At 49.3% G+C, this 17,518-nt stretch overlaps 1 protein-coding gene across 1 annotated transcript; it reads right to left on the reverse strand.

Annotated features, from left to right (window-relative positions):
- Positions 1 to 9,420: 9,420 nt before the first annotated feature.
- Positions 9,421 to 10,319, reverse strand: DIO3 (iodothyronine deiodinase 3; the record flags this gene model as incomplete). The annotated part of the gene is made up of 1 exon (XM_082485551.1): positions 9,421 to 10,319. Exon 1 carries the CDS (start codon positions 10,243 to 10,245, stop codon positions 9,421 to 9,423), a length of 825 nt encoding a protein of 274 aa, XP_082341677.1. The 5' UTR covers positions 10,246 to 10,319.
- Positions 10,320 to 17,518: the final 7,199 nt, after the last annotated feature.

The following is a 17,518-nucleotide window of genomic DNA, read 5'->3' on the forward strand; positions in this document are numbered from 1 at the left end:
TTCATTGAGAAGGTTTCCCAAGTCACAATAGGCATCCTGGTCAGAATAAAATACAGAAGAATGACAATTACCTGGAATTAAATAGTAGCCTCACAGTTATGGCATGCACCTGATTTTTTGTTTGGCACTGTAACATACCTGTTTTATACCCTAAATGAGTACCTTTGCTAGGAACATCAGCAGTCTTTCTCCCACCATCCTGCAAAAGTGCTGATCAACACCTATTCCCCTAAAGTTCCAAGGAAATGGTTTGTGCATTTCACAGGCTGTGACATTGGCCAGGATGTGGAAATTCCAGATTAAAATCCATGAGCATGGGCTAGGCTTGTACCAGAACCTCCTCCTTTAAGGGAGTGTCCTAACTATCTGGCAGCTGAGGCATGATTGAATTCTCACTCTTACTTACAGGGGAAAAATATATTGGTTATACTGGAAGCCAAAATACTGAAATCTGGGTGCTTTTTTTTTTTGCCTTTTTTTTTTTTTTTTATAAAGAGCACTCTTATTATCTAGTCTCTCCTATATATCTATAGTTTGTGCATATGGTTGGATAAAATATATTGATTCAGAGTGCTGAAGATATGTGGATAATGCTGCTGTCTGGATAGAAAGTTTGTATACCTTTTAAACATTTAATGATTAGTCATCTGAAAATTCACATCTGAGAAATGTCATTACTTGATATTTGGTACTTTCTGAAAAAAAAAATCATATATCCAGCAGGGGAGCAAATAGGACACCATTTGTATAGGTGATGGTCATATATCACAGTTAAATAAATACCCCAAGTGAAGAATTAGTTCTTGGCTGAAATTTGTTCATGTCATTTGATCGATGAAGTGTGTGGATAAAGAATAGATTAACAGATCATAACCAGTTCATGAACAATTCATGAACAGGAAGAAAGACGACAGAGCAGGGAATTTGAATAATGTATATTTTATTTCACTTGTATAACAGGAAAATGTAGATTTTAGAGTTGGCCAAAATGGAAAAATTAACTTTTCTTTTTTTTGGTTTATATATTTCTTCTGGAAAATTAAATCTAGTTATATTTCGAAATTAAACATCTTAAATGAAAAAGGTAGTCTATTATGAAAATATGAGTATAGATTTTTTTTATGTTTTACTTTTTATGTTTTAATGGATTCTTGTTGGAATCATTTTGCAATTTTCAGGTGGATGACACATAAATTTTAGCCAGGTTGAACTGGCAAGATGGGTGGATAAAACATTCGATCCAAAATTTGTCCAGCTTTCCTGGGCTTATGATCTAGCAATTCCCTTATTTCCCAAAGCAGTGAACTGAGAAATGTTTATCCGTTATAGGATTAGTGCAACTAATTTGCTCTCATATTGCCTGTCATCCTGTGGATTTCATAATAAGTGAAAACAGCCAGACTGTTATGATCTCAGAGTCACAGTAAAATCTACAACGCATGATGATAGTAGGTTCTCAAATAAACAGCATCTTGGACAGAGTGAAAAAAATGCACCAAAAATTTGAGTAAACAACAGCAAGACAATCTGCATCTTCTCAGTTTGTGTAGGAGATAAGTCAAAGCTGGGAAACATTTTCTGATATGCCCATTAATGGATGTACAACTTATCCAATCACTCAGGAGCTAATACTGCACTTTTCTGTTCTGTGCATAAAAAATGTCATGCCAAATGACTCTGAGTGGTATCCTTAATGATGAATTTACAACCATCAGTAAGGAGCCTTCTTCGATTGTCTGCATTAAAGCAGCAGTTGATTATCATCCCATCCAGTGATGCTTTTCCTTGGCCTTATTAAAAAGAGCAGCATAGAAGGCAATCATACCCTTGGGTGTCTTTTGACTTGCTCAAAAGTATAGCTTAAGTGTGGATTTCTTTTCAAAAAAAACCCAAATTCCATTTTACAATGATGTCACATCCATCGTCTAAAAGAAATGACATGGGAATTACAACGAATGCCCTGATTACTCACCTGGCATTAAAAATAGTACCAGGTTTCACAGACAATATTTAGCTGGGCATATCCATCAACTGTCAGTGCTGTGCATGGGAAATAGACAACCAGCTCCCTCTTGTCATCGCCCCACAGTTTGGGCATTTGTGCTGCAGCCTCTCTCAGAGACCGTATATGCTCGATGGCATCTTCCCCATCCTCTGGTCCATGAAGCACTGCCTGACTGCCTTGCGCAAGGGAAGCTTGACAGGTCTGGAAATGAATTGTGAGTGGGCACATTCAATAACTGGAAAGATAAAATAAAGTCTGATTTTCCTTTTTGTCAAGTCCTTCTTCTAAGGATTAGATTTAGTAACAAAACAAAAGATTCCAAAGTGGGTTCATAGTAACACAGAATATATAGTAAAAGACAAAAGAGATCTTTCCAGCTTCCAGCAGTGTCTCCAGGAAATGCCAATACGCATCCCTCTGGATAGCCTCCTATCCAACTTTGGGAAACACAGATGTGTTTCTATAGTACATATCGATTCGTTTTGATTCTGCTGGTAAATCACTACTGAGTTTCTCCAAATGTCTCTTTGTGTTCATGAGAATGTGGCTGAAGACTTTAAAGCTCAGTCAGTAAAAAAATGAGAAGCAAGATCAATGACATTTCTTCCTCAATCGGCTCTTTTTTTTCTTGCGCTCTGTTCCTCCCAGTAGATAATTTCTGGAAATTATTTCAGCTGAGTCAATCAAGTGAAGACAGGAACAGGAACAGGAGAGGTCTTGCAGGTCAGTTCTGGGAAATGGTTCCATGTATTACAAATTCTTTTATTGTTTTTGCTTACCACACCTTTGCTCTAATCAGGTAGATAGAGCTATTGTCTTGGTGTGATGGCATGGTAGATTTAGTATCAGAGATACATCAATCAGCTGAACACTAAATAAAAAAATCTAGAGATCTGCACGAAAATCAGAAAAACTAGAGCTCAACATGATCGTTCCAGTGGTGTGCATTCTAGAGAAGGCAATATGCAGTTAAAAGAAAAAAAAAAAAAAAATGAAGTAGAGGAAACAAGACAACTGAGTTCCACCTAATATTTTCCATTTCCTCAGAACTGTTCATTATTCACTCACATACGTGCAATAGATGTGTCCACTTAAGAGTGAGAGGAAATAAAAATTAACTTTGTAATTTGCTTATTTTTTTGTATAATGATCACTTTTTGAAATAAATATTTCATTCTATAAAATGCAGAACTCCCTCCCTCTCCCTTTCCAATGTTCCAAAAACATTTTGGACTAATTTTGATCTCTGTGTGTTAGTAGCACAGTATGTTCTCTATGTCCATGTGCTGCAAATCCAGTTGACAGCAGCTTTGCACCCTATTATTTCCTGGTTGTCCTTCATCACAAATGCTAAGTGATCAAATAACTAAAAAAATGGATTTTTCTTGTGTTCAGTTGTGCAACTTCTGGAATTTTTTCAGCCCATAGTTTTTATAAGGGTCACCTCCCTTATAACAATTTTAAAAATTCGTAAGAGCTACCTTTAAATTTTATTTATCACTTCATAAAATATAGTTTTTTGTAAGTGTATGTTTTAAAATTTATCCTTAGGATTTTTATTCTTAGAAATTATTTCCACTATCAGGTCTTTGCCACTAACTATATATTTGGCATATTTATGCATATGAAGTTCAATGAGCTCTGAGAAAGATGTTTCAACACCATTTTTTTCAAGTTTAAGGTACTTGAAGTGAGGTTCTGTGCTGTGAGACCTCATGTAAATTCCACATCATTTGAGGAATTGTGCCTGATAACCTAAAGTGATTAAATAAATATACTGAATTTTTGCTATTGCAAGGAATGTACATCCTGACTGGCTTTTCAGGCAAGAAAAGCAAGACCAATGAAGGAAATAGAAATGTGACCTTAAAAATTTACCCCGGGGTGCCTTGGAATGGATGAAAAAGTCTGGTCAAATGCAGACTGCTCAAACACTAGTGGCTTTTTAAGCCTGAGAAGGTGAGAGGGCGAAGACGGGCAGAAGAGATAGAAAGCTTTGCCACGGTCCTCACCCTCATTGCCAGGAGGTTCACTAAAACGTAAATCTCTTTATCGTTTATTGTGGTGCCCGTTACTCTGGAATGGATAATGGGATCCCCTTCTGCCAGGGGCCATGTGCCAATTCATCCTTGAATGTCTCCAGTAAGAACTGCAGCTCGTAGATGTTGCCTTTATCAGACATTCAGGGATCGCCTCTGTGTCGGGGTAATTCTGGTCACTGGGGGAGCGATGTGTAGGAGGTTGAACTACCTTACCCCATCTGGCTGTGTCCTAAAGGTCCTTTTAAGAAGGAGGATATTTATTACTTAAGAGGAAATGGAAACAAACGCTTCCATGAGTGAAGTCAAGAAGAAGCTACTAACTTGGAAAAGAGACAGGAAACATCAGGTAGGCCTGATCTGTGTTTGATGGGCACAGGAACTCCATGGACCAGACTGTGGGATCCTTACTTTTGTAGGCATAAGCATTACACCCTGAGAAGACTTCTGTTACAAAACATTAGCTGAAGGGTTTTAACCTTGTCTAATGATGTATTTTCACAAAGGAAGGATTGAATAGTGCTTACTGTTCTAGTTAGGATGTTTTGGGGTGTTGATTTTTAGTGCGTTTACCACTGTAAACCACTTCCAAAATCTCTGAAGAAGCAGGTGGAAGGCCAAGAAGTCGAGAAACGACATGGAGTAGTCAATTAAGCGGAGGTCATAAATGAACCCTTTTTCAAGAGACATCATCAAGAATTTGTCTGAAAAGAGAAATCTGCAAAGAAGGAAGCAGGTGTCAAAATTCCTGTTGGCAGCTGGATACTTAAAAGTGTTTAAAATGAAAAGCTACCTGATCTAAAGCTCAAGATGCCGAGAAGATATGCCTTAACAAGTGGAAAGGAACATGTATTGATGGGGTTTACAACTCCTGGGCTGTAGGGAGGGTGCAGAACGGTGAGGAAAAGTGATGACGTGACTGAGTTCTGGCAGGATTTAGGACACTGGCACTGAGGACATGAGGAGGAACTTGAAAATTATTTTTAAGCTCTGTATTCAAACAGCTGTCTGTCTTCCACAGCATGCTGCAGAAAAAAAAAAAAAATAGAGGTTTTGAACCATTAGAAAAGCAAAGGAAGTGCAATAGCCCAGATTTTGATCATAATTACACCCAGGTGGTTCTGAAGTGACTACACCCGTGTCATTGAAGTTACACCAGTGGAAAACTTGTGCGAGAACTGAATCAAGCCCTTTGTTTTCTTGCATTTGTGTACCAAAAGAGCACTCTAACAGCTCTTAGTAAATAATAAATTAATAATGATATGACGATCTCCCTTATGACTGGAAGAAGTACAGAAAAATTAGTGTCAGAGTAATAATTCGCTTGCAAGATTCTTTGAATGTGTCATTTCTGAGTTTGTATTGGATATATGATGCTTTGCTGGACTGACTTTAATTTCTGCACTGATTTTAATTTTTATTTCAAACATCAGAAACACCAAATTTAGTCAGTTAGTACGTGGTGAACAATACAAAACCTACAGCATAAAGCTTATAGATCCAATGAGTAAGACCTCAGGTCTGTTCATCATAAAACACCTTTAAATCCCCAGCAGAAAGTAGTAATGAAAATGGTGAATGAAAGCAAGTGCTTTGGCTGTCTCCCTGCTGTAAAGCAAATAATATTTTCGTAGTTGGTTTCGTTTGTGTTTCCCTGTTTGTGCCTCAGAATACACCAGATTGCAAAGTTACATCACATTTTTAATGACTGGAACCATGTCCTGAGATCCCCCTCCGACCACACCACAACTTCCTTCTTTCTTCTCCCCTCCCGGCTAGAGGACTGTATGTAATTATGCTGAGGGCATAATTCAATTAATTATTGACAGAACACGTAATCACCACTCAGATCTCTCTCTGATAAATCTCTTCGCTGCTCCCTGACTTCTGTTTGTCATGCACCAGGAAAGGCAGTAAAAATGCGTGTTAAGGACGTGTCTCGGTCCTTTGTGTCAGCTGGAGAGGGTCCCGGCACCCGGGGCTCTGCCGAGGTAACGCGCATCCTTCTCCTCTGGGCTAAACAAGTGTCCCCGAGAAAGCTCAGGGGGATGGAGGCTTATGATTCATTTTAAGTGGAGGATACAATAGAAGCAGATAACTTTGATTTGTGCGAAGGAAAAGTGTGATGTCTTTCAGGATTCCGGGCATTCACAGCAAATTCTTCTGCTGCTGCTGATTAAAGAGAAAGTGATAAATAAGAGCTCTGTGTTCGGTTTAAGGGAGGAATGTAGCTTTAGAAAGCTGACTTATTTAGAAAAAAAATAAAATAAAATCCTGACCTCCGATAGCCTTTAACCAAAATCTGCTAGTAGCAGAAAGTAAAGACGAGGCTGTTTCTGTAACTATTAAAACCCGAGCAAGGACAGTGATCATTGTCTAGGTGACCGGAAAATGTCCTGGGTTTGGGGACGTGTCCGGGGGTTGCCCGTAACTTCGGATTACAACTAAAGCATGCCAAAACCGGATAAAAAAAAATGAGATAACGAGGTGAGAAAGCAAAGACGGTCTTTACTGTAAAGTAAGGAAAACTAAGCTGGGGGGAGGAGAAAAAGAAAAAAAAAAGAGCAGTCTCGAAGACAGAAGCAACCTGGGCTAACCCGATGCCGGTTGCAGGGTGGGCGCGGAGCCGCACGGTCTCTGACACCCGGGTGGGTGCTGGTGAGCCGAGCATCAGCTCCGGCCCTCACCTGCCTCCGGGAGCCGATCTTAGCGCTACCCAGTGACCCGGCCCTACGTGGGGCTTCTCCCCTGCCTGCGCCCGGGCTGGTACCGGCCCCGCCGGGCGGCTGCGGGGCGACGCGGGAGGGGGGCACCCACCGTGAGAAAGTCCTTTACGGCGGCCTCCTGAGAGAAGGCCCGCTGCGCGGGTTTGCAAGAGCTCCTCTAGCTTTGGTGTCCACGGCACGACACGCGTGGGGCAGGGAGCGGGTTGCGCTGGGGGCCGGCGGGCGGCGGGGCGGTGTGCTGCCCCGGCAGCCGCCCTCCGCCCGGCTCTGCCAGAGGAGCGGCACCTTCGCCTGCTCTCCGGAGCCCGGCGTGGGCGCCTGCCTCACCTCCTCTCCCCTCCTGCTGCGTGTGCCAGCGTGAACTTTTGTTCCTGCCGCCTCGGGAACAACGTGGAAGGGGAGCGGGGCGTCGCCGTCGGTAGCCGGGTTTGCTGATGCTCGGGAGTCTGAGACCGGGGAAAAGCGCCCGTCCGTCCCGCCTGGGCTGCCGCGGAGGTCCCCCCCCTCCGCTCCGGGGCTTCGTCGAGGACTCTGTGCTTAGCGCCCTAAGGCGCAGCCGGGGGAAGCGAGCCCACCTCGGGCTCTCGCCCCGCCGCCCCAGCATCACCGGAGGTGGCCGAGCCGGGCGGAGCCGGTGCAGCCCCGAGCCCGGTGCCGCGGGAGGCCGGGCGGGCGTCCGCTCATGGGGGCGGGGGAAAGGTGAAGTGCTGAAGGTTTTTGGAAGCCGGCAGAGCAGGCTGTACGGCCAGACGGGTGGGGAAGCCCGAAGCGGGCACCTGAGCCGGGTCTTTTGGCGCCTCAGCCAAAGTGGCGCGATTCCCAGGGGCGCTGCGGGGGCGGAGGGGACCGAGGAGCGGGGTCGGAGCCGCTGGTTGAGCTATGAGAGACCTCCCGGTGCTGCTTGTCTTGCGGGGTAGCGGCGGGAGCGGTTCCACGGGCTGATCTAAACCGTGAACGTTGGGGGACAGGGACGTTGCGGGGACAGAGGAACATTGTCATAGGCAAGACAGGGGCTACAACTCCCTTACAAACAGCTTTGCGCAGGTTTAGCTCAGTATTGCGGGCGCCACTCGGTCCCCCAGCTGCGGAGAGCGGCGTCCCCGGTTTGCTTTGCCATCGGGCGGTGCTCCCCTTTCCAAAACTTAGGGGCCGAACAGCCCGGGCGCCTCGTCCCGCTCCTGTCAAGGACAAGGAGGCGTTCAGAGGCGCAACAGGCGGTGCTTAAAGACCCGCTGTTCCTGGGCGGCCTCGCACAGCTCCTGCGGGGGTTGCGGGATGCTCTCCGCGCTCGGTTTCACCTGTCGGGCTGCGGGGGAGCGAGCTCCGGCACCCCGCACCTATCTGCCGGCCCCCGGGGAGGGTGAGCCCTGCACCCCCGGGCTGGGCGCTGCCCCCCTGCCCGAGTCCCGCAGTACTTCGCTTTGCGGGGGCCGGTCCCACCTCGCCGCAGGTGCGGGTCGCGCTCCCCCCGGCCGGGCTCCGGCACCGCCTGGGCGCCCGCGACGGGGCGTCCTCGGCGGGGCGGCTCTGCCGGCCAGAACGGCTTTCCCCCGCCTGTTTTTTGGCCGTGATTCACTTGCTTGCACGGTGCCGGCCAACCCTGCACCTTCGCCCTCCCACGGCTCAGCCCCCGGGGTCGGGCCGGGGTAGGGGGGAGCTCACCGAGGCAGCGCACGGTCCTCCTGGCCGGTCCCTAGGGCCACCGAGGTGCTCCCTCGCCCGGGAGCCCCGGAGGTTTGGATTTCCCTCTGGGGACGCCCGGTACAACCCCCCCTTCTCCACAGCCCCCCTCCCCCCCGCTTCTCCTTAGGGTCGCGGGCGGTGCGCGCTCCCGCCGCAGCCGAGGGAGAGCCCCGTCGCCGGGCGCGGCAGCGGCTCGCCGCCCCCGAGCCCCCAGCAGCGCATCCTCCCTCTCCCGCCTGCTGCCGCTTCGCCCTCCCCGCCTCGGCCGCGGGGAGGGTATTGCGAGGTAGGCAAAAGGGAAAGGGAATGTAGCGGTCTGCAGATAGAGAGAGACAGTCAAGGTTAGACGTGTATTTACTCAACCTTTATTATTTTAAAAAAATTCATAAAAAAAAAAAAGGTGAACGAACGTCTTACAAAACCCCCCCACATAAATAGGACATTCCGTTCAGCTCTGGCTATTGGCAGTTCTAGTACTTGACAACATCAGACGCGATTTCCTGGCATTAGAGAAACCCATTTCAAAATCGGTCATCACAAAGAAATACTAGAAATCCCAGTTAGCACTTGCTAGGCAGCACGGAGCACTTGTACACAACTTTTCAGACACACACCCGCGCACACACGCAGCTGGGAACAGATCCCGTAGGAAGAGAGCCTCCTTAAAAAATAGTAAACGCTTCTCAAAAAAAAAAAAAAAAAAAACAAGAGAGAAAAAAAAAGGAGGATTATTTACAAAACGCACATGGAAATACAGTATTGACAGAGCGTGGCTGGCAAATCAACATGATTTGAATAGAGAAAGGACTATGGCACATCTTGCTCGAAAGCTCGCACAGCAGCCTCCTTAGAGTGTCCCCGGGGGAAGACAGCTCCTGCCATCCGCGTCGCAGTGCCTTCTCCCTTCCCACCTCTCCTCCCGCCCTCCCCTCGCCTCTCCACCCCTCCACTTCTTGCCAGGTCCTTTTTACACTTGGATGACCACCGTGCTGGGGCTCTGGAGCCGGGTTTTGTACTGGTCTAGCCAGCTCCTCAGCTCCGAGATCTTGTAGCCCTCTGGTCCTCTGCCTCCCTGGTACATCACCTTCTCCTCCTGGATGATGTAGAGCCTCTCGAAGTAGGCACCGTAGGCGGCGCTGGAAGCATTGTCCATGGTGTCCACGGCCAGGGGGCAATCGGGCGCCCCTTCCCTCATCAGCTGAGCTGCCCGCAGCCTGTCCTGGAGGCACTGGTGCTTGGGGATGTTGTAGGCTGCGTCCGAGCTGACCCAGCCGTCGGAGGGGTGTGCTTCTTCGATGTACACCAGCAGGAAGTCAGCAATGTCCACGAAGTGCGCGGCCAGGCGCTGGAAGGACCTCAGACGGGCCATGAACGGGGGTCAGGTGCAGCTGCCGAAGTTGAGGATGAGGGGTCTCTTGCCGCGGGCGAAGTCCAGGATGCGGAGCCTCTTCTGCCCGTCCAGCTGGATCACCTCGGGGTTGGGGGCTAAGGAGCCCACGTGCGCCGACTTGAAGAAGTCCAGCTTCTGCCCGTGCCACACGGCTTTCAGCGACTCCAGCGTGAACATGCGGTTGGAGTCGGACACGCAGACCGGGGGGTCGTCGGGGGGCGGCTCCTCGCCGGCGCTGGCCGCCTCCTCCGCCGTGGGCATCATCAGCATCTTCTTCCTAATGCACAGAAAATCCAGGAGCCAGAGCATCACGGCGGTGAGCAGGAAGCGGGGGAAGAGGAGGATGCAGGCGGCCGCCTGGGTGAGCAGCTGCAAGGTGTGAACGCCAAGGGAGTGGAGCATCGCAGCGGCTGGTGCTGCAGGGCGCTGGCTTGCCTGGGGGCCCCCACGCACCCTGCTTGCCGGGGTCTGTGCAGCACAGCTGAGATCCCGCTTCTCTTTAAGCCCATTTTATAGTCAGGGATTTAAATGAAAAGTGACTCCACCTCCGGCCAGAACCCGCCCCTCTGGAACTTGAGCCTGGGGATTACCTACCCCTCCACTCTAATGACCTAAAAATACACAGACAAAAGGGGAGAGAGCCCCGGCGGGACGTGCAACGAAGCAGGGAGCAGCCGCTATCAGGCACCAGCAGAGAGTCCGCGATAGGGCACCGCCGGGGTCCCCGGCCGCAGATAGCGGCGGGCGCTCACAAACAGCCCCGCCAAGGGCGATGCAACAGGCGCAGCCCGACCCCGGCCCGGCCCGACCCGACCCGGCTCCGCAGGGGCTGTGGCGGGCGCGGAACCGGCGCCGCGCCGGAGCGGCAGCGGGAGCGGGGGGCCGGGGCCGTCCCGGCAGCGCCTGCAGGTGACAGGGACGGACCGCCCGCGCCGCGTCCCTCCCCGCGCCTCCCTCTCCTCCCCGCCCCGCCAGCCCGGTCGCCCCCGGGGCACGGCCTCCGCCCCCGCCACACGCCCCCGGCGCCGCTGGGGCACCCGGGGCTCGAACCCGCGGACCAGCCGCGCCCGCATCCTCCCGCCGCGGCGGCGGGACGGGAGGCGGCCGCCGCCCCGCACCGCGGGCCACCCCTTCGCCTTCGCGGCGGGCGGCCCGGTCCCGGGCCCCGGCGGCGGCGGAGCCCCGGTGCGGAGGGGTGCCAGGTGGGCGCGGGGCGGCGGGCGCTGCCCCGCGGCGGAGGAGGGGCGCCGGGCGGCGGCGCGGCCGCTAGGGGTAGCTGTTGCCCGAGAAGCCGCGGCGGCGGCGGCTGCGGCGGCGGGGAGCTGCGGGGCCCTGCCGCCCCCCGGCCCGGAGGTGTCCGCGCCCCCGCCGCCTTGCCCCGGCCTCACGGTCGGAGGGGGAGGAGGGGATGTCTCTTCCCCCCCTCCCCGGGCGGCGGGTCTGCCCTCGGGGGGTGTCACCGGCCTTCCCCTCGGGAATGAGGGGGAGCGCGGGGAGCCCCGGGGCCGCAGCGGGCGGTGGCGGGCGGGCGGGCCCCTCGGCTGCGGGTGTGCACCGGGTGTGAAGGCGGGGACCGGCCGCCCCGCGGAGGGGGCCTTCGAGCGTGCTCGACGCCGGCCCGGCTGGGGCGGCCTCGGCATCCCCGGCGAAGATGGTCCCGTCCCGTCCCGTCCCGTCCCGGGGCGTGCGTTCCCCGGGCTTCTCTCTCCAGCTCAGCCGCCACCGCACTCCTCCGCGCCGCGGAGCCGCGGGGTGTGTGTGTGTGTCCCACGACGGGTGGGCGGCGGGGATGGAGGTGTCAGGGGACCTCCGCCTTTGCAATGTCCCCCTGTTTGCTGGGGGTCCTGCACTCAGGCGAGCTGTCTGTCAGGGCGGATGCTCTCTTACAGACACCCGGGGGACAACAATATTTTTTTTTTTTTGTGTTGCCAAGGGAAGTATAAACACAAGCTTCTGGTGTGAGCAGGACTAGCAAAGTCCTTAAACAGATGGCTGAAGTGTCAGCTCATGGACAAGGTCAGGTACACCCATGGACTGTCCACAGAGTGGACACGCGAGGGCTGGTTTTAGGTTGGGTGGGCTGCGTCTCTATGGCAAAGTGCTTGCAGTACGTGGAGCTGAGTGCCCACTGGCCAGCTTCAGTCTTCGGCCGGTTCAGGAGGAATTTAGGGCCTGTAAATTCCTTCTTGCTGGACTAGATGGAGACCTGTCCCAGAGGTATGGAGCTTAAGTCTAGTTTGGTGTATAGACACAGCCCTAGACAAAATACACCAGCTCTGCTCAGAGCTTTACCGCTCCATTGATGCAGGGTTCCCAGCTTGCAGCGTGCACATCATTTCCTCACCAGCTTCTTCAGAAAGGGATATTAGTTGTCCAAAATGCTGAACACTGCCCTCTGCTATGCAAATGGGACTCATGCATCCCCTGAGCTGCTGCTACAGCTGCTGCTCACCCAGGTGTTCACCACGCTGACCCCAGGGACACGTGGCCCGAAGGTTCAGCGTGCATATGGGACGTTGCACCCCATCGCTGCCTGTGGCCAACGCCAGGTCTCTGGCTGCAGATTCCCAGAGACCCTGAGGACCTGCAACTCCCCCTGGGTGCAGCCCGCACTTCTCCCAGTGTGACTGTGCATGTCTCCGTGCCTCCCGTCTAACATCTGCAAAATGGAAAAATTAATGCTGGGCCTCCTCATGGGAGTCCAGGCGGCTTACTTCATTTTTATGTAACTTGTTACGAGAACTCTTAATAAAAGGCAAAATTAAAATCTCATTTTATTTTGTCTTTATCTGGTTCCGAATAGGCTGTTTTAGAGCAATCTAATCAGGCGCCTGGTTTGCAGCCCCCCTGGTGCATCCTCTTTAGTTGGTGTCAACAGCAAATGAAGGGAATTCAGTTTTAGCATCTGAATGGAAATGTATGCTCCAGTCCTCATAAAGGCACGTTCATCCACTAGCCCGATTAATAACTTTTTTGGCATTCTGTGGTGCTCAGTCCAGGGAAAATTACTGAGTAGATATTTACTATATTGTCAAACTTATTTTGAACTCTTCATGTGGGCCTCTCACCACCTCTCTGTGCAGTTATGCAATCCTGAAAACCACAAATTAAAGCCTCTAAACAGACGCAATAACAAATTGTGGTAGCTCTGAAGAAACCCCCAGGAAAAAAAATTGATCGCTCAAAGCGACCTCTTCAAACTATGCTGACAGACAAAAGCCTGAGTAAACAGATGGGTTTGCAACCCTGAATATCAACAAACTTTGCTCTACTAGATCAGCGAGAGATATTCCCAGGTAAAAAAAGTATTTGGTCTTATATAGCGTATTTGTAGCTGGATAGGGACTTTGGAAATGACTTTTTCTCCATTCCCTGGAAACAACTTTGCTTTATTTTTAGAGCTTGAAGGAAACTTTCGAATTGGGGTTTCCTATTCAGCTGTGGATAGAGCATATAACTGAAGCATTTTGCTACGGCGGCCCGCCGCCACGCTTTCCTACCAGAGGAAAATTCAAATATAACCTGAGGCCGTTGTTTCATAGCGAAACGGTGGCTCTGCGTGGCTCTACAAGCCATGCGCCGATGCATTCAGTCGAACTACAGCACTTGTGTATTTATCCGAAACTCCGTGGGAAAGGGTGGAATTCCTTCTGCAAGCCCTTTGGTTCTCGGGAGGTTTGAAGTGACGTGTCGCTGCTGTTCTCACTTCTGTGTTATGCTGGACGGTTTTCAAAATCATGTGTTTTCACTCCAGTAAACCCTCCCTCTACTTCACAAGGGCCGTACCTCCCAGTCGGATCTTGGATTATTTTTAGGTACGTGAAGGTAGTCGGTCTTTCGAGGAATCCGTATCGCTGCTACTAATAGTGTGGGAACTTGTGTCTTCCTGTACACTGAGGAGTTCATCGGATATATCCTAAAATATGGGATTTACAGTGGCACATCTGGTTATGGGTGGTTTTTACTCTTCTGCCTGTGGTCTGTGGTTCAGCAGTCGCTAACTTATATATATTTAAATTTGTGTGTGTGTGTCCGCCTGCATGCACATACAGGGTTCAAATGATTTCCCTTTTTGAGAATTTTATAGTTGTAGTTTTTCTTCATTTGATAAATGTAATTTATAACTCTCTTAAAGTTCTTTTCATAAACAGGAGCTACAAAATAAATTCAGCAACTTATAAAAACAAAACCTCAAAAAGCTGAAATTAAAAACATCAGGTCTGCTTTGATGTAGAGGATGTGTTGAAATGGTATATTTACATGTTTATTTTCTATTTTATAATTTCCTGCACAAAGGCACGCAATACTTTCTGACAGGAAACTAAATGTATTTTGGAAGACTTCCACCTCTCGTGTCGTCTAAGCTACATGTCATTAATGTGTTAGAAAAGAACTTTATGGGAAGGAAACGAAAAAGACTTTGCTGAAGTTTGGATCCGGCCCTGAAATAAGAGCTGGACAATTTCTTCTCATGTAAGCAGCTACCCAGTGACTATGGAGAGGTGCAGCAGTGCGGTGGCAAATTACTCACCTGTCTGGTGTACGTCAGAAATGGGCAAATGTTATATTGCTGACATCGGAGGTGGACAAACTCCATTTGCAGTTGTTTGGTCTTGGTGACACCTCTGCAAAAAAGTTACAGTAAGCTGGAGTCTGTGCGTGGGTCCGGCTGTCTCTGGACCTACATCCCTCTTAATCTTTCACCACTTTTAGGTGAAACATGCTTTTCTTTTCCTCCCTCGTGGGTTTTTCGTGTTTGAGGTTTTTTTTTTTGTTTGTTTTGTTTGTTTTTTTTTTTAATATATATGTGACTCAGAAAAAAAAACAGGCAAAGCCAAGCACCCAGCCAATGCTTTGAGTAGCTTTGGGAATTGAAAGAAAAAAAAAGTGCCATGCGGCAGATCGGTCTATAAAATCACTAGCAGAGCCACGGACTTTGACACTCCTACCCCACCCTGGCATTCTCACCTTTGAATACATGCCAAGTATATCATATGTGACAATGAGGTTCCCTACACTGAACCTTTTTTTAAAATTTTTTCCCTTGCTTCTTGCTGACTCTGGGTTGAACTGGGAAGGAATTGTTTAATTTGGAGGGAGGACTGATTCCACAGCTACAGGGCTGTTAGCGCAACACTCAGGTCTTGTCCTGAGTAAGTGGAAACCAACATTTTCTTGAGTCTGTGAGCCACCTACCAAAGCTTCGCCGCCTGACCAAGCGTACGGTTCCCCAGATGCGTTAATGGGTTTCTGCACCTGCCTCCACGCTGCTGCTCGCTAGTGCCCTGTTGTGCTCGCAGCCTGGCAGGCTGTGGGAGAAACTAGATAACCAAAAAGTTCTGAATTGAAGAATTCTGTTTTCTAACCCAGATGATTTTGGTGAGTGGGTTTACTTTTGGACCCCTAAAATAGTGTGTAATAGCACAACTTATGGTGCAACCTCATGAATGCCAAAAGGTGCAACTTTCCGCCCCGCTAATCCTTCCTCACTTCTGCTTGTGCCGTGTCTTGTGTGATCCTGCAGTGACCTGCGGTGACCTGGTTTGGGGACTAAAGGGGCAGAAAAGCTTGGCTTTAGAAAAATGAGTTATTTCCTGGCAGATTAGTTTCCTAAACTGACTCATGACAAAAGGAAATGATCACATGCACGATGCAGAGAAGGCACAAGAGAAATGGCCACAGCGTGCGGCCAAGGCAGGGGTAACAGGACCATCCCATCAGACCGCCTCGGCAATGTTATCAAACTGCCCCTGGGTGGAACTGCATAGTGAGAACATGTTAAGAGCAGAAGTTTCCTGAACACGCTTCACTGCAAGAAAAATATACGTAGTCTTACCCTTTTGTGTAGTGGAAGAGTATAGGAGATGTACAGGAGATGACAGAGGCTGTCACGAGGTCCTGCTGGGCAATGTAGCTGAATGGGGTGCACAGCCGGCTTCTGGGGTGAGCCAGCAATGTCAACTTCAGCAGCAGCTGCTACCACACTTCCTCCAGCAGTCGGAGATCAGATTATCCAGGAACCCCCGTGCCAAGCACATCTCTGCTACCCATGAAGCAAACTGCTCAAAAGCTGCTGTGGCTCAAGAGCTCAGGCTGGACCCCCTGGTAGTACGGAATAATTATGGTCATCTGAATGGCTTGCTCTGCAGCAAAGACAACGGTCTAGTCCAGAAGTGGAACCCCATAGAGCTATACTTAAGCGGCAACTTTATACACATTGAATACAGATGAAGTCCTTGGCATAAAGAGAAAATACTTCTTCCATGGTCTTTGTTCAGACCGGCTTCAGGTGTGATGCAGAGGAGGACGAGGAGATGCAATTTGCTTGAATCTAAACCTCCTCTGAGAAGATTGTAACAAAATTCACCACGTGCAGTGTTTAATAACAAAGTACGTTTCAGCATATGACAGCAAATTTCAATACACTAACACCGTTCGGAAAGATGAGAAGAGCAGGCTGATAACTAAGGTTAGTTTTTCATCTTTTACACGGCAGCACAGCAAGAGTATTTTCTGAACATGTTAAGAGGATCCTTTTGAGTTGACGGACTCCAGGCTTTGTTGGGGTAAAGGAAGCACCACTCCTCTGAGCTCCTTTGCCGGAGGACTGCCTGGCAGTCTTTGTTACAGGTTGATTCTCAGAGCCCCGAGGTTTGTGTGGTGAAAGCCGCGAGTGATCAGTGGCGAAACGCCCGGCACCTTCCTTGTGATCAGGATGCTGCCCAAGCCGGGGAGCATGATAACAGATAAAAGGAGGGCTGAAGACTCAGGGCGCGATTTCCGTCATCTCACTTTCCCTCGCAAGTGCAGTAAAATATAAAGAATTTAAATATAATATCATTTAATAATTCACCGGTTTTCAGGCGATTGCACGTGCCCTGCCTGAACTGACACACGCGTTTGAGTTTTCAATCTGTAACAGGCTCAAAGGGGAAGGCAGGAAAAATAGCATTTAAGAAAACATTTATTCAAGAAAAATCTTTAGGGATCATGTCTAGGATAATCTTTTCCAGGGTGACCCTCGTTTTCGACCATATAATGGTTTTACCCAGCAGTGGTTTAGCGGTTTTGAATAAGCTGTAGAGTGGAAGAACAAATACTTTAGCGAGAATGGAGGAGGTGACTCTGCCCAGAGAGGCAGCAGTAGCAGCCCACTCTTGAATATAGAACAGAGATGATTAATCTACTGACCTTTTATCCCCAACATCACTAAAATGTACATTGCATGCACGACGTGACCTGGTTTTGTGTAAATGGTTGCTTTAAGCATGACAGAGCTGTTCGGAGCAAGTGGTGTGCCAAACAGGAGGCTAGAAGGCACCAGTGCCGTGCACTTAGGCTCCCGTCAAATAGCTCGCTTGCTTCAAGCCTTTTCTTTGAACATAAATGTTTGTGAAGTTTTCCAGTAATTTTTTTTCCTGGCATTTGCCCCACGACTCTTATTATTTTTAGCCATGTAAAATGGCATTATGCAATCGCTGAAATTTGTTTCTTTCAGCCCATGATGATTTATAAGTCTTCATTTCCAGGATACTCCCTTGAAGTTACCTTCTCTTTGTGACCTCAGGATTTCTCTTCCCAGACCTTTGGTATTTATTTTTACTATTTCTGTGGTCGGGGTTTGGCAATGTTGTTTTGGATTAAGGACTAAACATACATAGGAACTGGAAGGAAT

The sequence above is a fragment of the Vanellus vanellus genome, assembly GCF_965231255.1.
Source record: "Vanellus vanellus genome assembly, chromosome: 6".
NCBI classification, from domain to species: domain Eukaryota; kingdom Metazoa; phylum Chordata; class Aves; order Charadriiformes; family Charadriidae; genus Vanellus; species Vanellus vanellus.